Source organism: Kryptolebias marmoratus, linkage group LG8 (assembly GCF_001649575.2).
Source record: "Kryptolebias marmoratus isolate JLee-2015 linkage group LG8, ASM164957v2, whole genome shotgun sequence".
Classification (NCBI taxonomy): domain Eukaryota; kingdom Metazoa; phylum Chordata; class Actinopteri; order Cyprinodontiformes; family Rivulidae; genus Kryptolebias; species Kryptolebias marmoratus.
Genome location: NC_051437.1, coordinates 1,826,191 through 1,848,102, shown reverse-complemented (window position 1 = coordinate 1,848,102; position 21,912 = coordinate 1,826,191). Strand labels below are relative to the sequence as shown.

Genomic DNA, 21,912 nt, shown 5'->3' with positions numbered 1-21,912 from the left:
CTCGGTCATTCTCCACTACCTTTGGGGGTGTTCCCCACTTTGATCTCGGGGCTTCCAGTCCATATTCTGCACAGATCTTTCTGTACACTATGCCAGCCACTTGGTTATGTCGTTCCATGTATGCTTTCCCTGCCAGCATCTTGCACCCTGCTGTTATGTGCTGGACTGTCTCAGGGGCCTCCTTGCACAACCTACACCTTGGGTCTTGTCTGGTGTGGTAGATCTGAGCCTCTATTGCTCATATATATATACAAAATTCACGGTTCGGTTCGATACTTTAGTGTCACAGTTCAATATTTTTTCAATACAAAAAAGAGAAATTTCCATGCCTTTTTGACTTGTAATTTATTGAAATTAATTACAAACATTTGTTTAAACTCAAAAGTACAGTTTTTAAATAAAATGTTACTGAAACAGCAAATAAGAAGAAGAATAAATAAATAAATAAAATAAATGTATCTGATGAAAAGAAACACCCTTGAACAGTTCTCCAAACTCCTTCATAGCTGACTTCTCTGGTGGAGATGCTGATGGTGAATCTGATGAGTGCTGATGCTGCTTGAGTCTCCGCAGATGTGGTTGCTTCTGTGATGCCAGTGGCTTGGTCCTAAATAAATATAAACACAACTATTATGTGTATTTGTTTAAATAATATTTTCAAATCATTCAGTAGCAAAATACAATTTCAAGAAAGTAGAATACCTTCTTGTTCAATTCTCACCTCAGTCTCTGTGGTGAGTGCTCCATTGACTCTCTGTTGAGTGGCATCATCCAAGTGTTGCAGGGACTTGAATCGAGAATCTAAAGCAGTGCACTTGTGTAGATAATTCTGAAGGGCAGGATCTGTGTATCTTTGCTTCAGATCATTCTTGATGGCTTTCTTGACATCTCTCACTGTTGGGCTGTCATCATCAGACTGTGCCATAGGGTTCAGGATCTTCATTCTAAGTGGCAGGATCATAGACGCTGTCAGAAATGATGCTTCACGTATCATGATTGTCACCGTTTCCAGCATTTCTGTGACTGCAATGACATTTTCAGCCAGCGTGTAGTCGTCCTGAGATAGACTCTGAATGTTCTTCATACACTTCTTCACAGCATTGTCAGTCTTTGCAGCATACACTGCTGCTTGCTGTTCAAGATATCTTTCCATCATATCATGGGAGGAGTTCCACCTAGTTTGAACATCTTGGATCAGCTTTTTTTCACTAAGCTGCAGCAACTGATTTTTTCTCTTCAACACATTGTTTCCTGTTGTGCTTCTGTGAAAGAAGGTGACATTTTTCCTCATCTTTGCTAGGAGATGAGAAACCTTTTATACTGCCATTCCTTTCTGAGCAGCTAGATTAATTTCATGTGCAAAGCATCCAATTTGTGGCCCCAGCCCAGCAGCTGTGACAGCATTAACTATGTTCCTGGCATTGTCAGTAGTCACAGGTATAGTCACATTTGGTCACACTAACTTCCAATCTTCCACAGCTTCTGACAGACCTCTGGCTAAGTTGTCAGTGGTGTGACTGTTGATGAGGCGTGTCTGTAGAACACAGCTTTTCATCTGTCATTCCAGATCAATATAATGTGCAATGACGGTCAGGTAGCTCTATGTAGCTCTTGATGTCCAGCAGTCTAAGGTCAGAGCAACAGCGGGTGCTGCTTACACCGCCGTCTCTAATTTGACTTTTGCCATGTTACACAAAGCAGGAACTTTGATATCGGTGAAATATGTTTGGGAAGAAATCTTGTAACAAGGCTCAAGAACTCGCAGCATGTTCTGAAACTTGGCGTTGTCTACAATGCCAGGTTGACTGTATGTCAACAGCAATAAAAATAGCGATCGCCGGTCGATTTCGTTTGCCCTCTTTGAATTATGTGCTAATGCCTGTCTAAATGACTCAGGTAGAGTTTGCAGCATGTCTGCTTGTTGTTGTTTTTGTCTAGTTCCACTTGTTTTGATATAGGCAGAAATGTACAGTCATTCGTTGCGTTCCCACCGATGTAGGTAAGCATTGTATGCCACTTCCGACATACTGTTGTGCTTTTGTCCACTACACGCTTGCCATCAGGGTCATAGTTAACATGAATATCAAAGTAGTTACAAATACCAGATCTAAATGATGGCGGAGGAGCTTAAGTTTCAGGTGTAGTTGAGGCAATAGCCTCAATTCACTAGCCTGAATGTGCATGGGAGGTGCTCAGTGGGAATGCGCTCAATAATGCAGCCTAGGTGGAGTAGTCGAACGCAAATCCACTGAGCCGTCAATACAGAGTGCATCTTCAGACGATAAGTTGATAAAATAAAATTTAAATCTGTATTGTTCGATACATAGTGTGCACCAAACTGAGAGCACTGTGTTGAATGGTTCAATACAGATACATTTTAAAAAGTAAAAAGTTAAAGTTAAGTTTATTTGTATAGCACATTTCAACACAAGGCAGTTCAACGAGCTTTACAAAAACAACAACATCCAGTCACCAAATGAGACACCAGTACACATCCATTTATTATGATTCAAAAGCAACTCTAAACAGGTGGGTCTGTGTTTCAGCTGTTTTACTGTTTTCTGGAAGTTTGTTCCAGATTTGTGGTGCATAGAAGCAGAATGCTGCTTCTCCATGTTTGCTTCTGGTTCTGGGGTAAACCAGAACCAGAAGACCTGAGTGGTCTGGAAGGTTGATACAACAACAGCAGATCTTTAATATATTGTGGTGCTAAGCCATTCAGTGATTTATAAACTAGCAGAAGTATTTTAAAGTCTCTTCTCTGAGCTACAGGGAGCCAGTGTAGGAATTTTAGAACTGGGGTGATGTGCTCTAACTTCCTGGTTTTAGTGAGAACACGAGCAGTAGGGTTCTGGATCAGCTGCAGCTGTCTGATGGTTTTTTTTAGGCAGACCTGTGAAGACACTGTTGCTGTAATCAAAGTGACTAAAGATAAACACGTGGATGAGTTTCTCTAGATCTTGCTGGGATGTTAGTCCTTTAATCCTGGAAATGTTATTCAGGTGAGAGAAGGCCGACTTTGTAACTGTCTTTATGTGGCTCTGAAGGTTCAGGTCTGAGTCCATCACCACACCCAGATTTTGGGCCTGATCACTAGTTTTAAGATGTAGTAACTGAAGCTGTCTGCTGACTCTTGATCGCTCCTCTTTAGGTCCAAAGATAATTACTGGAATTTTGTTTCTGTTCAGCTGGAGAAAGTTATGGCACATCCACACATTGAATCATTCTAAACATCTGTTCAATGCTTAGATGGGTTCAGAGTCACCTGGTGACATTGCAATGAAGAGCTATGTATCATGTATGTTGCACCCCTAATATATATATATATATATATATATATATATATACGTGTGTGTGTGTGTGTGTATGTGAATACATATCCCCTCCCTGGGCTGCCACCTTAACGTGGTGGAGGGGACCTTGGCGGTCTGATTCTCGGCTACAGAAGCTGGCTCTTGGGACTTGGAATGTCACCTCTCTGGTGGGGAAGGAGCCTGAGCTGGTGTGTGAGGTTGAGAGGTTCCAGCTAGAAATAGTTGGGCTCACCTCAACGCACGGCTCTGGCTCTGGAACCAGTCTCCTTGAGAGGGGTTGGACACTCTTTCACTCTAGAGTTGCCCTCGGCGCCGAGCAGGAGTGGGCATACTTGTTGCCCCCCATCTTGGTGCCTGTACGTTGGGGTGAACGAGAGGGGCCCCCCTGATCTGAACCTTAGTGGTGTTCTGATGTTGGACTTCTGTTCTCATCATGGATTGTCCATAACGAACACCATGTTCAAACATAAGGGTGTCCATATGTGCTCTTGGCACCAGGACACCCTAGGTCGCAGTTCAATGATCGACTTTGTTGTCATTTCATCTGATCTGCGGCCGCATGTTTTGGACACTCGGGTGAAGAGAGGGGTGGAGCTGTCAACTGACCACTCCCTGGTGGTGAGTTGGCTCTGATGGTGGGGAGGATGCCGGTCAGACCTGGCAGGCCCAAACGTATTGTGAGGGTCTGTTGGGAACGTCTGGCAGAATTTCTTGTTAGACGGATCTTTATCTCCCACCTCTGGGAGAACTTTAAACAAGTTCCGAGGGAGGCGGGGGACATTGAGTCCGAGTGGGCCATGTTCCGTGCCTCCATTCTTGGGGCAGCTTATCGGAGTTGTGGTCGCAAGGTGGTTGGTGCCTGTCGTGGCGGCAACCCTCGAACCCGCTGGTGGACACCGGCGGTGAGGGATGCTGTCAGGCTGAAGAAGGAGTTCTATCAGTACGTCTTCCATTGAGGAGCTGGAGCCTGGGGACTTTGAGTTAGACTCTCCAATCGCTGGTGCTGAGGTTACTGAGGTGGTTAAAAAGTTCCTCGGTGGCAAGGCTCCAGGGGTGGATGAGATTCGCCCGGAGTTCCTTAAGGCTCTGGATGTTGTAGGGTTGTGTTGGTTAACGCAACTCTGCAATATTGTGTGGATATCAGCGGCAGTTCCCCTGGATTGGCAGACCGGGGTGGTGGTCCCCTTATTTAAAAAGGGGAGAACTACGCCCGCGATCCAACTACAGAGGGATCACTCTATACCCTTAGCAGGGTCCTTGAGGGTGCATGGGAGTTCACCCAACCAGTCTACACGTGTTTTGTGGACTTAGAGAAGGCGTTCGTCCGTGTCCCTCTGGGAATCTTGTGTGGGGTACTCCGGGAGTATGGGGTACCGGTTCCTTTGATACGGGCTATTAGGTTCCTATATGACCGGTGTCAGAGCTTGGTCCACATTGCCGGCAGTAAGTCGGACTCGTTTCCGGTGAGAGTTGGACTCCGCCAAGGTTGCCCTTTGTCACCGATTGTGTTCATAACATTTATGGACAGAATTTCTAGGCGCAGCCAAGGTGTTGAGGGGATCCGTTTTGGTGACCTTAGGATCGCATCTCTGCTTTTTGCAGATGATGTGGTCCTATTGGCTTCATCAGGCTGTGATCTGCAGCTTTCACTGGAGCGGTTCACAGCCGAGTGTGAAGCAGCTGGGATGAGGATCAGTGCCTCCAAATTCAAGGCCATAGTAAAGGGTAGAGTGCCTTCTCCGGGTCGGAGAAGATGTCCTGCCCCAAGTGGAGGAGTTTAAGTATTGTGGGGTCTTATTCACAAATGAGGGGAAAATGGAGCGGGAGATTGACAGGCAGATTGGTGCAGCGTCTGCAGTGAAGCGGGCACTGTACGGGTCTGTTGTGGCGAAGAGAGAGCTGAGTCAAAAGGAAAAGCTCTCGATTTACCCGTCGATCTAAATTCCTACCATCATCTATGGTCACGAGCTTTGGGGAGTGACCAAAAGAACAAGATCGCAAATACAAGCGGCTGAAATTAGTTTTGTCTTCAGGGTGTCTGGGCTCTCCCTTAGAGATAGGGGGAGAAGCTCAGTCATCTGGGAGGGACTCCCCGCTGCTTTTCCACATCGAGAGGAGCCAGTTGAGGTGGCTCAGGCATCTGGTTAGGATGCCTCCCTGGTGAGGTGTCCCACTGGGAGGAGACCCAGAGGAAGACCCAGGATATGCTTGAGGGAGTACGTTTCTCAGCTGGCCTGTGAACACCTTGGGATTCCCCTGGAGGAGCTGGCCCAAGTGGCTGGGGAGAGGGAAGTCTGGGTCTCCCTGCTTAGGCTGCTACGCCTGCAAACCAACCACGGATAAGCGGAAGAAGATGGATATATACTTTTACCCATTTCTTCTGAAATCGTGTGTGATATCCTCATGTAGACTTTAAACATCTTCACAGAATCCACAAATCAGCTATGTGACCACTCTGCCTCTTAACCCTTTAAGAGGGGCCTTTTTTTCCTATAAAAATATTACTGACTTATATGCCAATAAGGTCTTCTCTAGGAATTATTCGTAGGACCTGTAGCTCCTCCAAAAACCTCTTTAAAGGTCTCTTCCTCAGCTTTTCCAAGCCGAACAAGAACCTCTTTAAGTATACAATTTCTATGTCAGACACCTTTGTTGGTATCTACAAAAAAAACAACCTTTAATTTCACAAAGATTTTGTCCTTTTTTCCCCATCTTGTTTTTCATCTTTGTAATAATTTAAACTTGGTCAACCTCTATTCCTCAGGGTGAAAAGCTTATTGGATCATTTACTATTTTAAATTTTATCATTTAAAATTTAGAAGTTAATTTATTAGCTTGAGTGAGTGTCTCACCAAATAGCAGTGGTTAGAGTTTGCTGATCCCAGCGCTGAAGAGAACCATGGACCAACCGACAAGTCAGCCCTCTTCTCTCTTAAGTCTAAGTGAGGTTTGAGGCTGGAGCCTTGTGTCCAGGTCTGTACCATATACTGCATCCTCGGATGTCCAATCAAGGGATCCGGGTCATGGCACCAAATTGTTGTGGAAAGAAAAAACTAATTTCCAGGGACAGTTAGATCAAATCACTTAAACAGGTTTATTTATCCCTAGATGGGACCGTCTGGTTACTGAGAAACAGGCACAGGGCTCCCACTGATTATCCCACTGCATTATGGTTGTTCTTTGTGCACTTTATATTTGTGGTGTATCTTATTTTAAAGGGCATGTTTAAACATTGCCATATTGACCAGAGAACATTAGGGGGAGGAGAGGTTGTTATTCATGTTTATAACGCAATACCAGGACGCAGCTAACAAAGTTGAGAGTACATGTTAGATTTACGTTTATTATGTTTTAAAAATACCCGTTTTCATGCCGGTCATATAATTTTATTTGTTGTATTTATCTGCCACACCTTTAAAGGTGAAAATATTGTCTGATAATGAACCAGTCCATGGAGCTAAAAAGGTTGGGGACCGCTGACGCAGAGGACAGCGTTAGATGGAGGAGGATAACTCACTGTGGTGACCCCTGAAGAGGGAACAGCTGAAAAAAAAGAAGAAAGAAGACTGATGGTCACACTCCTTAATTGAAGAAAAGCTTTATTTTTTATCATATACAATCTGAACAAAATATATTTTTTGTTTTCTCTAAACTGAGCAAACATCTATGGAGACAAAAATTGCAAATTCAATTCAGTTCTATTCAGTTTGTTTATATAGCACTAAGTCACAACAAAAAAATTTCAGGGCACTGTATAAAACCATTCACATACATTATAACAAGCCAATTAGTAAAAGTTTTTTTATCTAAGGAAGCCAGCAGATTGCACTGAATTTTCATTTTGTTGCAGTCTCCCATCCTGAGTGGCACATTGGCAACAGTGGAAAGGAAAAACTGGCAGAACCAGGCTCGGGACAAGTGGTCATCTGCTTCAACCAGCTGGGGTTAGAGGACAGGAAAGAGACACAGACAAGTATAGAATGTAGTTTGTATTGAAAGAAAGACAAACACTTGGTAATGATAGAGATAATTACAAAAGAGCACGTAAAGATGACAGCAGAGTGAGGAAATGTGGTCAATCTGTCCTCCAGCAGTCTAAGCCTATAGCAGCATAACTTAGGGATAACTCAGGAAACTTAGGACAACCCTAACTATAGGATATATCAAAGAGGACAGTCCTAAGCCTAGTCTTAAAAGTGTGTGTATGTATATATATATATAAACTAGAGAATGGACGCAAGGATGAGCACCTTTACGTGGCTGGCTGCAGCACAATGTTTAAGTTCCACCGATCCATGGAAATAAATAGGACACTGTCTGACAAAAATAAATGAAATAAGTATACACCTTAGATATTTTTTTCAGGTGTTGATTTGTGGAGTTCTTTCATTTCGACTGTTTGTTTAAATATTAATATTAATTAATATATTTAAATTATTTTTTATATATTTTTGAATTGAATTGAATTGTGACTGACAGTGTCACAGCCTGTTAGCAAGTAGGGAGAGGAGGTAGGCCTGTTTTTGTGAGTTATAGCCATTTTTTTCTAAGATCAGTTGGCTCTGGTGGCCATCTTGAATTGGGATTGGGATAATTTGAAAATCAGTTGTAAATGTACATCCATTATTACTCTCTGAGAGTTTCACTGAAATCTGTCAAGTGGTTTCTGAGATAGTTTGCTAACAGACAGAAAAAAAAGCACACACACATAAATTACTACTGATAACATTTTTTAAAACACTAAGGAGAGAAAAGGTTTAAGAAAAGATGAAGAGTCAAAGAGAAACAGAATGGAGAGTGTCAGCTGTACTTGGATTATTATTTGTGGAGCTACAGATTTTGCTGCTGCCTTGTTGGCCTTCCTGCCTGTCACTGTCTGTGAGTGTGTGGTGTGTGAGGGTTATTTTTACTCTCCATTCGTAAAAACTGCTTGTGGATGCAGAAGTGCATAAAGTGAGTGACGTCTCACTTTTTCAAAGTGAGTTTTACTTTCCTTCTTCAGTCTGTCTCTCTTCCTGCTGCCGATCTGCTACAACTAACACTCTTCTCCCATGATGCATCTGTCTCTCTGTCAAGGTAAAGTGTGTGGTCAAACCTAGAAATACCCAACTGATAATTCCAGGCTCTAGGTTCAGGCAGACAAAGCACAAAATGAAAAGTGCTGCACATGTAGGCAATCCAAAATAAATCAAAGTAAATTAACCACCTGCCACTTTTGATGCGTAAACTAAGGCCATTTTATGATGAGAAACACCAAGTTGAACATTCTGTTGTAAAATCTCCAAAAATCATCAAACATGGCCCAACACATAAACACATGTTTATGGAAAAGTTGTTTGGTTTCTCCAATATGGAGTTCTGGACATTCCTCGCTGCACTGACTGCATACACCATATCGCTCAGTTTGTGTTTGGGTGTTTTGTCCTTATGTCCTTAGGATGAACCAGTCTCTGTCTGAGAGTCCTGTTGGGTTTGAAATGTACTTGTTAGGTAGTGGTGGGACATCTGAAGCCAGGCTTCGAGGCGTGTACCAAATGAAAAGGGGGCGTGTCAGATTAAGCCCGCTTCGAGGCTTGTCTCGTATTGCTGAAAGTCACGCGACCAATGACAAACAATGCCTCGTATTACATCGGCCATGTCACTGCTTCATTTTGCATGTCATTTTTCAAAATAAAAGCGCGGCAAACCCTGCTGCTTTGTGGGTTGTAGTAGGTGGTTTGGTAGCGCGTCAGCACAGTATTCTTCATCGGCAGTGGTTGAAATGGAGCCAACAAAAAAGAAAAAAACCTCTCCCATCTGGGAGTATTTTGACATGACAGTTCACAGTAAGGTTTGTATAATGTTTGCACATTATCTGACTGTAGAACCAGAAGTCCCAGAAAAAGATAATTTCAAATGAATTTTGTTTTTTAGGAGTTACAGTGGACACCAGCTCCCCGCGACCCAGTATGGAGAAGCGGCTAAAGAAGATAGATAGATAGATAGATAGATAGATAGATAGATAGATAGATAGATAGATAGATAGATAGATAGATAGATAGATAGATAGATAGATAGAAGTTACAGTGTCTGCCCCAACAATCACTCCACTCCCAAGACACTAAAGTACCAGATATATTTATTGTCAAATCAGGTCATGACATAAAAGAAAGCACAATCACAACTGACAGTCAATAAATGTATTAGCAGGATTACTTTGGGTACAACTTATTCAGAACAACAAAGAGATGACAGTTAAGAAGGGTTCAATAGACCCTACTGTTACCAGATGTGGGTTTGACAGAAACTTTTTTGTGACAATATTGCATACACTGACTGCTATGTTCTAAGATTTTTGGAAGTATGATTTATTTGGGCGACAAGGCTGTCACAGGTTAAGTTCAACAGCAGATGTCGCTAGTGAGCAATGAATGAAGCACCGAGTAATGAACCTTTGAGCAAAGCAATGGGCTGGAAAGCCTCACTGCTTCATGAGGCTTCATTTGGCCATCACTATTGTTAGGTTTGAATGTGGCGAAACCAATGTGCAGACTCATGGCAGACTAAAATAAAACAAATTTATTAACAAAAGAAAACCAGAAAACAAAGAGGTGACGAAGCAGCAACAAAATGAAATAACAAAAACTTACTACAAAAAACGAGGAGCAAAAACATAATGAGCAAATATGTGGTGTGGACAAAAATACAGAGACACGGGCAACAAGGAACAAAGAACGGATGGACAGGAATAAACCAGAGAGGAATGAATGAAGAGACCAGTTTTAAAGAACTGAGGGTGAGTGGAAAATGAGTTGCAGCTGGGAGATGACAAGGAACAGATGAGGTGGGTGTGGCAGGCAGACCGGAGAATTACTGAAAAGAGGACAGGTGAATGGTGACACAGGAAAACACCGAAAGCCAAATGACACAAGAACTTAACTAAACACAAGATAAACAAGAAATAACAGAAAAACTCAAATCATGACAGTACTGGGATGCTGTATTTGGAAAATATCCTTTTAAGTTTCTCAGATACTCCAGCAACACAAGGGATGACACTTGTTCTTCTCCTTATTCTGTTCAGTGGTGTGTTTTGTAGATTTCTTTGCTGACTCGACAAAAGCCCAGTTAGGATATCCACACATTTGGGGATCTTTTTTTAGAGCTTCTCCTTGTTTCCTTTTAGCTCCCACTACTCTGATAGTGGATTATCAAGAATATTTGTTTCTTTAATGCCATTACACACTTCCTTCCTAGTGCCATACTGTATATCAGGACATCCTAGTCCTGCCTGGAATTTTACCTTCTCTTCCATCCTCTGTTCAGCAGCCAACATGCAGCACTTTGTACAAAGTGCTGGATTTGTGTCCTCTCTGTGTTCATGACTGGCTGAACAATGTGCTGCTCTCCCTCCCCTTTTTGTGCTTCCAGTGACATCATGGCTCAAATGCCACTTGTAGTTCTGTGCCAGTAAGAAATATCCCAGTTATTATAACTCAGAGGACTGCTGGTCAAAAGCAGACAGGAGTTTGTTCTACAAATCTTTTACATATCAACATTCACTCTGTAACTCGCCAAAAAACAGTTCTATTATTTTAATTAAATAGACCCAGGACACGCTGGAGGGACTATGTTTCTCTGCTGGCCTGGGAACGCCTTGGGATTCCACCGGAGGAGCTGGCCCAAGTGGCTCGGGAGAGGGAAGTCTGGGTCTCCCTACTTAGGCTGCTGCCCCCGCGACCCGACCCCGGATAAGCAGAAGATGGATGGATGGATGGATGGATGGATGGATGGATGGATGGATGGATGGATGGATGGATGGATGGATGGATGGATGGATGGATGGATGGATATTTTAATTAAATCTTCTAACTCTGGGTCCTCTCTACTTCTAACTAGAGACTTTGACCTGACTGATCCACTGGTTTTTGGAAATAGAGGAAGATTTTGTTTACTATAGCCTAATGCTTGAAGCAGCCTGTCTTAATAACTTTGGTCAACTACATATTTTATTGTAACAAACATACAAATATATTATAGTATTAACAGAAACCTGGACATTCTAGATTCCGTTTTGCATTAAGGAAAAGACATGCCATTTTTGAAATGATGTAGGTCTTCAGCTGTGTGCTAGATCTTTCTAAAATTCAACCCACTAGTGTAAAATCATGTCAGCTACATGAAATGTAAACAATGAAAGCTGAACAAGGCAGCAGCAAGCCAGAAGTCAGCAGGGAAGCTAAAGTTAGGAGAATGGGGATTGGATAGATGGATTGTTAGCATACAGGTCTGTAAGTCATGATTGCAACATTGTGTCTTTTTAAGCGTTTTGGATCGCCTTGTTGCTGAAAAGTGCTATATAAATAAATCTCACGTCACTTCACTTCACTTAAAATATAGTAACAATACTAGTGTAAAAGTAAAACATGCTTGACAGTTATAAACAACACAATAATATGTTGTAGGATCCAGACTGGAAGGAGCTGAAGCTTCAAGGAAATCAGGATATGTGCACTTAAATTATATATCCAAATTGTTGCTTAGACATGCAACAGCAGTCAATCATATAAATTTGGTGATTAAAACGGCCACATTTTACATTTTTTGTATATAAAGCAAAAAAGCAAATTGTATATTGTAGGGTTACTTACCTATGGAAGGATATTCCAGATGCTGCATTTATTGGTGCAGTTGTAACTCAGGACTCAGGCGTGATGCTACTGAAGTAGTTTTAATTCCTATTTTGATAATGGTGGCGATTGTCCATTAAGTCACACCATCACATGACTCAGTGCTCCCTCTTGGGTTTTAACTCTACGGTTACAACAAAGTTTCAAATTGACTTTGTTGACTATTTTCTTTCAGTTTCAGATCCTAATTACTAATTTGAATGATTTAAAGTGTCATTGTCATGATCTATAGTTTTTTTGTGCTCTGTTTTACCTTTATATCCTGTTTTAATGCAATGTGGTTGTAACCTCATCACCAATGAAAATGAAGGTTCTCCCTCAATGTTTTTTTCTTAAAAGATTAAATAAGTAAATAATTATGTATGAGCTATGGACGTCTAAAGCGGGCTAGGTTTTCTGACTCATTCTTGACAAAATCCCATTTTCTGTGGGCACATTTTTTACAGCTTTTTGTGAATATCATCTCAATCATATGATGTCCTGCTACTTAAGAATAAAACAAACTGTTCCTGATCAACATATGTATAATTTGCATGTTTTTTTATAACTTCTGGAATGAAAATGGACAAAGGTTGTAAACAGAATAGTGAATAAGGTTCTTCAAAGCTTATGCACTGGCCAACTTCATGAGTACCTTCAGATAAATTATACCTGTCACAGACCTTCAACCTTTCTGGACCCTTTGGAACAGTGGATTGTGCACAGACAGATCAGTATTCCTGATCTTTGTTGGAAGAAATGGACCAAAAAGGAAAAAGTGCATCCAGACTGTTGTCAGCAACAAGTCCAAAAGCCTAGTTCTGTGATGGTCTGAGCTTGGATCAGTGTTTTACCTGATATCATTTAGGTGTTGTGTTTTTGGATGTCACCATGTCCTACACACCTAATGTTTAAAGGATTATTCAACACGTGTGACTGCTCTGACCCTTTGTCTTTCACCCTTAGGTACATCCATGCCCTCTACCTCGGTGCCCAGAGTCGATGGCACAGCAACGGGCCACGCCGTCACTTCCACTGGCGGCTGATGTTTGAGAGTGCTGACATAACGATGCTGCGCCTGTTAGAGGCCTTTCTGAAGTCTGCTCCCCAGCTGGTCCTGCAGCTGAGCATCATGATCCATGGAAACACTGTTCTCCCTCTGCAAGGTTAGAGAGATGCTGACAACACCCCCCCCACCAACACCACCACCTCCACCCCTCCCCTCTACCCTACCCTGCCCCCTCACAACCTGGAAAGGTTTAATCAACAAACATTTTTGCACATGAAGATGAACACAAACATTGTACTGAAAAGTTTTCTGCTAATATTTATGGAGGTAATTCATGATGATTAGAAATATATTTGTTCCCAAACATTCTGTGGTGCAGGACCACTTTTAAGAGCTACCTGGGCCCAGTATAACCAAAAAGCTACATCCACAACAGGCTATCACTTTAGATACAACTTTTTCTTTTTTGAATGAGGGTGTGAGGAGTCACTTTTCAGCATAGTGATAGGACCATCCCATGCAGATTCTTGATGCTTAGCTGGAACGAAACTGGTCTCAAACTCTGCTCTCCAAGCTTAAACTGGCCTTCTTATCTAGAGCTTTTTATTTGTTCAAAAACAAACCCACCAGAATGATTGGTGAACTCGTAATACTGCATCTGCTTGTGCGTTGTGTCAGTGATCCCAAATAAATCTTCAGCCTAAAGCTAGTATCTCACTGGGCTGAATTACAAACAGCATTCACAAAAGTCTCCAAAGTGCCTTGATACATTTACAGATTCTCAATTTTTTCATGTCAATTGCAGGGGTTCACAGTCTTGTCACTAGATTTTTGAGCATGTTCAAAAACTTGCAAAATAAATTGTTTCTCAGTGAAGTCACAGTGTTGACAAGGGCATCTTGATCCCTTCTCAATTTAATTTATGTAATCCCAGAGCACCAGAGCTGTTTTTTTGTGAATGTCACCTGTTTATTTTTTCATACTGTATGAAAAAGTGTATATATTTGTTTAAATGACACTGCATGCAATGTTCACACCTGCAAACAAGGACATGCATCAAAGTGTTTTTTGGAAAAGACAAACTAAATAAAAAAACTGTAATTGCTCAGCCGTGGTGCAAAGCTTACTTTCATCTTTTCAGCTTCCTCCCTGAGACCTCTTTATGACACCTGTGTTACCGTTTGACAACTGCACTGCCGCAGTCAAACTCCACACCTGCCACTGTCCCCAAAGCAGGTTACACCAGCATGGGCTGAGTGATTAACACCATTTACAGCTAGCTTTACACAGCTTTGACAAATCTGTAATATAGGGATGGACAGTATTGTACCATTTACAATATATCATAAGAAAAAAAAATAGTAATAATTTTCCTTAAAAATATTTAACGCCAGCTGATGATGTCTGTTTGTGTAATGCACCAGCCCATCCTGCACTTCATAATGACCAACTGGAGTCTAAACAGCTGCTGCCTTCAAATAATGTTTTTCCTAATGACCAAGTGGGAGAAGTCATTGTGAGGGGTTTAAAACAGTTTTTTCAAGTGTGAGGTTTAGATGAGTTGAAATGGCTGTCTTGATGGTGGACAGTGGAGCTAACATAGTCAAAGCAATTGCTTTGAACAAGCGAAGAATGCTGCTTGTTTCAGGTATTAATGATGTTTTAATGACATGAGTCATATCTATAATTGCATTATTACTAGTAGAAATTAAAATTTAAGATCTCTACAATTGCCACTACTAGTAAAAAATTAGATCTAAGATCTAATAATCTAAGTTTAAATGGTCATTTTATTCATAATAGATAGAATCATACTGACTAATAAATGTTAAAGCAGACACTTCAACTTTTGTAGAATTTTTAGATTTTTTAGATTACAACTGGAAGCATAGATATGTTACATTTTCATTTTCCTAGTAATAATGTGATTATGGATATCTTTAGGTTTTTAACAAGGAGGAATGTTATTATTATCTAAAATAGTAATTAGTGATAGGAGTTTGATTTGATTATATATTAAAATAGCCTGCCATACTCTTCACAGGCAGAGTTGAGGGAGCATTTTTGGAGATGAGTGCAGACCTGACACTGTTCTTCACGTGCACGTGTTCTAAGCTTAGACACAAGATGTGACATGTTTAAGGGTATTTTAATTATAATTCTCATTTATTGCTATTTTGCTGGTTTAAAGAGAATCATGAGAGACAGTAGGATTAACAAAGCTTTTGGAGTTCGTGAGAAGATAGATTTTATATTTTGAATAGTTTTTACAGGTTTTTTTTTGTTTGTTTGTTTTTTGCTATTTGTAAATAAAACAAGAGTTTGTATGTGGAACCTTTAACATCTGTCATTTGAGTCATGTTGTCATGATTTCCAGATAAGTATTTGTCTTTACATTGTAAAAGTGCATTACTGACATTTTTAGTGAACTTGTTTTAATTTTTTTTGTTTCTTACAGTATCAAATTGTAAGAATTATTTTGTAAAAAGTAATTATTTTCAAGTCCAAAAACAGTTAGTTAGGCATTTTACATTTACTGTTTGAACTATGCTGCAGCTGTTTGTGCCATAAGAGCATGAAAAAATGTTAAATTTGTTTGTTTCAAATAAAATAGATTAAAATCGTGAAAGTGTAGTTTTAACAGCGCATTTGTCCTACTTAAATGTGATTGGTGTGGTAAAGTTGTCAATTTGACAATAGGTGAATTTCTTTTTTAGCTACATGTCATGTCTGTCAGGGTCCAGACTATCAGCAGTTGTAGGTTTATAGACAAAATAGGTGGCATTGAAGTGTAATATTTTTATCTTCATTTTATTGCTACCCGTCATCTGCATTCGTCCGTCTCAGGAGACGATGGTGTAGCTTCTTAAGAGTCTACCTGCACCGCCTAGAATGGCTGTGCAGTCCGACTCGGGAGTGGCAGTCCCTGCCACACTTGGTACAGGTGAAAACGGAAGGCTGTTTTAGTTGCTGCTGCCGCTGCCACTGCTTCCGCATGGATCTCCTCTGAGCGGCATTCTCAATTCGCTCAGCCTCTGCGCCTGATGTACCCTGCTTAACTGCAAGCCTCCAGGCTGGGCAGTCATCTGCTAGACTTTCCCATAAGTTGGGGTTGTTAGAACACTGCTTCATGTCCTTCTTGCAGATCTCTATGAATCATTGTTTTGGGTGCCCTGATGTCCTATGGCCTTCGACCAGTTGGCCGTAGAGGAGGTCTTTGGGAATGTGGCCTGCGTCCATTCTCCAGACATGCCTGAGCCACCTGAGACGTCTCTCACTGAGAGCTGCATGCAAACTGCTCATGTTGGCCACTGCCACTTGATCTGCAGTATACACTGCAGGCACCTCATGTGGAAGCTGTTGAGTTTCCTTTCGTGCCTTGCGTAGGTGGTCCACATCTCACTGCCATAGAGGAGAGTGCTAAGTACGCAGGCTTGGTATACACGCAGTGTGGTCTTCTTTGTGAGGCTGGAGTTGTTCCACACTCACTGGTTTAGTTTGGCCATGACTGTGGCTGCCTTGGTGATCCTGCTGTTAATCTCCAAGTCGATGGACAACAAGCTGGAGATAATGGACCCAAGGTAGGTGAAATTCTCGACAACCTCCAGGGTGTATCCGTCAATGGCAATGTTTGGAGGAGTCTCTGTGCCCTGAGCCATGACATTGGTCTTTCTGAGGCTGATGGTCAGTCCACACTCCTTGCACGCGTGGGACAGGCAGGTGACAAGGTGCTGAAGTCCGTCATTCATGTGTGATGTCAAGGCTGCATCGTCAGCGAATAGCATCTCACGGATGAGTACCTTTGTGACTTTGGTCTTGGTACGTAGAAGGGCTATATTGTAGAGCTTGCCATCAGACCTGGTATGGATGAAAACACTGTCGCTGCAGTCCTTGAATGCATATTGGAAGAGTATAGAGAAGAAGATGCCGAAGAGTGTAGGCGCAAGGACGCAGCCCTGCTTTACTCCGCTGCTGACTGGAAAGGCCTCGGAAGTTGCACCGTTGTAATAGACCGTGCTGTGCGTGTTAACATGGAAGGACATGACCACTGCAAGTAGGTGCGAGGGGCAGCTGATCTTCTGCAACAAGCTGAAGAGACCGCTTCGACTGACCAAATCAAACTCCTTTGTGAGGTCGATGAAGGCGATAAAGAGTGGCATCTGCTGCTCCGGACACTTCTCCTGCAGCTGGCGTAGTGAGAAGATCATGTCTACTGTTGATTGGCCAGCCCTGAAGCCACACTGGGATTCTGGGTAGATGCGGGAAGCAAGGGCCTGCAGGCGGACGAGAGCAACACGGGCGAACACTTTGCCAACAATGGAAAAGAGAGAAATACCCCGGTAATTGTTGTAGTCACTCTGGTCTCCTTTGTTCTTGTACAAAGTGATGATGGTGGCATCTTTCATATCCTGGGGGGGGGGGGAAGCCTGATCCCAGCAGAGACAAAGGAGGTCATGGTTACAGCAAGACTGTTTTCCCACTCCTCAGGACCTCTGGAGGAATTCCGTCACTCCCAGGTGCCTTCCCACAGGCTAAGCAGTCAATGGCTTTGCTAAGCTCATCCTTGGTGGGTAGGGTGTCTAGCTCCTTCATGACTGGCAGATCTAGGATGGCATTGAGGGCGGTGTTGGTTATGGTGCTCAATGTTGCGTACAGCTCGAGGTAATGCTCAGTCCACCGCTGCATCTGCTTTTCAGTGATGACCTCACCTGACTTGGACTTGAGGAGGGGGGGGGGTTAGCGGGGATTGGTCCTATTGCCCTCTTGATGCCCTTGTATAGCTCTCTAGTGTTTCCCATATTGGCAGCTGCCTGGATGTTGTTACAGAGATTCAGCCAGTAGGTGTTGGCACAGTGGCGGGCGGTCTATTGGGCTTTTCTCCTAGCAGACCGTAGGGCTTGTAGTGTACTGGGGCTGGGCTTGGCCTTATAAGCCAGTAGGGGTTTTCTCTTAGCCTCGGTCACAGGTTCCATTTCCTCCCAGTGGGCCTCGTACCAGTCAGCAACCTTACGCTCTTTCTTCCCGTAGGTGATAATGGCGGAGTTGTACACGGCATTGCGGAGATGAAACCACTTGGAGTCGATGTTGACATCAGCTGCCACACTCCCGCTGAGGGCATCTTCCAGCCTGCTGGTGAACTGCTGGGTTTTCTCGCAAATTCTGGCACAGCTGGTGTTGATGCGTGGACGAGCTTTCTTCTTTGAGTTGTGCAACCTTTTCGGCGCTATACGCACCTTGCTTGCCATGAGGGCATGGTCCGAATCGCAGTCTACACTATGGTAACTGCAGGTAAGGAGGACGCTGCCAACATCCGCTCTTCTAGTGGTGACGAGGTCAAGCTGGTGCCAATGACAGGAGCGCGGGTGCCTCCATGACACCTGATGGATCTCTTTGCACACAGGCCGTGATGGCACGAAAGCTCAAGCAGTCTCTGGCCATTCTCATTGATCTTTCCCCTCCCAAAGCTTCCAAGGCAAGTGGACCAAGCCTCGTGGTCAGCTCCTACTCTTGCGTTGAAATCTCAGAGAAGATAAAGACCATCAGTGCTAGGGATCCTGGATATCGCTACATCCAGGGCCTGATAGAACCGATCTTTCTCCTCGGCAGTGGAGCAAAGGGTTGGGGCATATGTGCTAAGAATGTTGACTGGGCCAGATGTTGACTGGGCCAGATGTTAACAGCCGGAGGGTGAGTAGTCTCTCTGTGCCAGCTATAGGGGGCTCTGTGGAGCTGACAAATATGTTCCTCACTGCAAAGCCAACACCATGCTGCCTTTGTTGGTCCGGAGACTTCCCTTGCCAATAGAAGGTATAGTTAGCTTCTCTGATGGTACCGTTGTCAGCCAGTCGAGTCTCCTGTAGAGCGGCAATGTCGACGTTTAGACGTGAAAGTTCCCAGTCTTCCTTGCATCATTGATCTTCTGAAGGTCTGCAGTAAGTCCAGGACACATGGTCCTGACATTCCAGCTAGCAAAACAAAGTGCTGGAGGTTTCAGCTTGGAATGGCCTGGTGCGAGTGTTTTGTGGCCCACTTTTTGAGAGATGCCTCTCTGATCCCCACGCACCCAGTGGGGCAGGTAAGCCATGGCGGGACAGCACCTAACTGGCTGGGGGCTGCCCAGCTTGAGGTGGGCGGCAGCTGTCCAATGAAGCACAATGACCTCTCCCAACCATCGAGGGAGACCCCTTGCGCTTGTTTCCTTCGCCAATCAGACCAGCTTATAACTGGTATCTGCCCCTTCCCATGTTGAGTCAACATCATACAATGACACTGGAGTGTCCTCTCCAGTGAAACTACGAAGCCTGGGCAAGATGATATGGAGGACCAATTGTTGCCCATGCATCAGACCCCCCCTCTCTTCACAGTCAAAGGATCCAAGGGAAAGACAGAGTCAGTACTACTTGGCTTCAGCTGTGCCGCAGGAGTTGCCGGTGTTGACAATCAAGGTCAAACCGCCTTAGGGACTCCAGCTCCGGATTTTCTGTCAGGGTTTACTCCCTTAGCCTTTCCCATAAAAGGGTATGCCGCAAGGCCACGGAGGTTTGAAATCAGAGTTTCCTTCTCCTAGATGAGCTACCATCCAAGGATAATTAGCCCCAACTGCCCAAGAAAAAAAAAAGAAAAAAACGACTGGTTTTAAGGCGCCAGTGAACTGCCTTCGCCCCTTCTCCTGTCAGTAGAAACAGTTTCTCCGGGCTTAGTAACTAAGCCACACGGGAAGGCCAGAAGCTGGACTTGGTTGTCAGAGGCTATTTGAGACGCATGCCATATGGGAGCATTTTTGTAGGGAGTAGTAGTAGGAGTAAAAGGCTGGGCAGGCATTTGAGGACACCCCTCCATCAGTTTCCTTCTTATTTATTTTTTATAAATATCTTTGTTGTCAGTCTAATCTTAAATCAGTGTCAGTTACTCTTTTGGCATAGTATTCCACAAGGTTCGGTTCTTGGCCTCATTTTATTAACTCCTTATCATCTTATCCTTATCATTCTATTTCTGAATTAACAGTCCTACAAAGTTGTGTAGATCTATTAAATTCTTGTTAAATTCTTTCTCCAGTTAAATAAGAAAAAAGGTAACCAATTAACCTAACATGCATGTTTTTGGTCTGTGGGAGGAAACCAGAGTACCTGGAGTAAACCCACATGTGCACAGGGAGAATATGCAAACCTCACCCAAAAAGGTCCCAGGTTGGGAAGCGATCCTGCAACCTTCTTGCTGGGAGGCAACAGCTCCAACCACTGTGCTGCTGTACCACCCACTTGGAGAACAGTAGCTAAAAATTAAAAGTACCATATGAAGACAAAAACAGAGCACGTAGCCTAGGAAGATTTCAACGAATTTAGGAGATCTCAATGTATTTCTAAAGTGAATTTTATTTTAAATAAAGCTAAAGATTTTGAAAAGTATAAAAGATACAAAAACAAAAGTCATATCACACTATTCGCAGTCAAGCTGATTATATAAATGAATAAAATAGCGCAAAAGTATTCAGAAGCAGTTTGATAGCAAAAAATGTACAGAACAAACTAACAACAGCAAAACAATATTCACACATTTATTGGCTGACCTGTTAAACATGTGCTTCTCTGCAGGACTATTTCTTCCATCACCTAAGCATCCCTCTGTTTTCGCATTGCCCTTTTCCCCTCTCAGTTTTTCCCTCTACACTTCCTCTTTCTCAATAGGCCTCTCAGCTTCAGCCTCCCTGGTTTCACTGGCCTGGATGATTGCATCTTACCAGAAAGTTCTTCGGGACTCCCGTGATGATAAGCTGCCTATGTCCTACAAGGCCGTGATCGCCCAGATGCTGTGGCACTTCTTCACCATTGGGGCAAGAACCGTGGCTTTCGCCCTCTTCGCCTCTGTCTTCCAGCTCTATTTTGGCATATTCATCGTCAGCCACTGGTGCGCAATATGTGACCTCTTGTTATCAGCCTGTTTTTCTACTTTAATGGGTCTACAGTAAAAACTTTTTTTGCGATTACCTAGTTTCTGACAAATGGCATTTACTTTTAATAGTGTATTTTCTGTCTTATATCTCAACAGTTAAAATTATTCAAGCAGCCTTTATTTCATGACACTGTTTATCAGACTATGTCAATATACCCTTTAAATTAACTTATTTAAGCACATTAGTAAGAAGCAACATTTACATGTTATAAAACTTTGACCTTAACGTCTTGTAATAATTTCTAGGATTATGAAATTGCTCATGACAAAATCCATCCCACTGTAAAAGGAAAAAAAAAGTAATTATTTAAATTTGTATTGTTTGGCCCAGTGGTAAAGGGGTTCTTTTTTCGACCTTGCAGAGGGCCAAAGTGTCTTTCGGCTGTTCCCTCTTCAGGGGTCACCACAGCGAGTCATCATCCTCCATCTAACTCTGTCTTCTGTGTCCTCTGACCTCACTCCAACTACCTCTATGTCTTCTCTAACTACATCCATATAACTCCTCTTTGGCCTTCTTTGTCTTTTTCCTGGCAGCTGCATCTCTAACATCCTTCTACCAATATACCCACTGTCCCTCCTTTGCACATGTCCAAACCATCTCAGTCTGTCCTCTCTAACTCTTATCTTCCAGTTGTTCAACCTGTGCTGTACCTCTGATGCACACATGCCTAATCCTATACATCCTTGTCACTCCCAAGGAGAACCTCAACATTTTCAGCTCTGCCACTTCCAGTTCTGTCTCCTGTCTTTTTGTCAGTGCCACTGTCTCCAAACCATACAACATAGCTGCTCTCACCACTGTCTTGTAAACATTTCCTTTGACCTTTGTTGCCACCCTTTTGTCACAGATCATTCCGCCTGGATTCCCTTCTTTACCTCTTTACTATACGCCTGGATAGTCGACCCTAAGTACTTGAAGTCCTGCACCTTTGTGACCTCTGCTCCTTGTAGCCTCACTGTTCCACCTGCCTCCCTCTCATTCACACACATA

At 42.9% G+C, this 21,912-nt stretch overlaps 1 protein-coding gene across 1 annotated transcript in view; it reads left to right on the top strand.

Annotated features, from left to right (window-relative positions):
- Positions 1-21,912, top strand: part of xkr7 (XK, Kell blood group complex subunit-related family, member 7) — a 78,800-nt gene that overhangs the window by 38,979 nt on the left and 17,909 nt on the right. The window contains exons 2-3 of the mRNA XM_017409595.3: positions 12,929-13,128; positions 20,657-20,876. Coding sequence (XP_017265084.1) covers positions 12,929-13,128; positions 20,657-20,876 — 420 coding nt within the window. The remainder of the gene's footprint in view (positions 1-12,928; positions 13,129-20,656; positions 20,877-21,912) is intronic.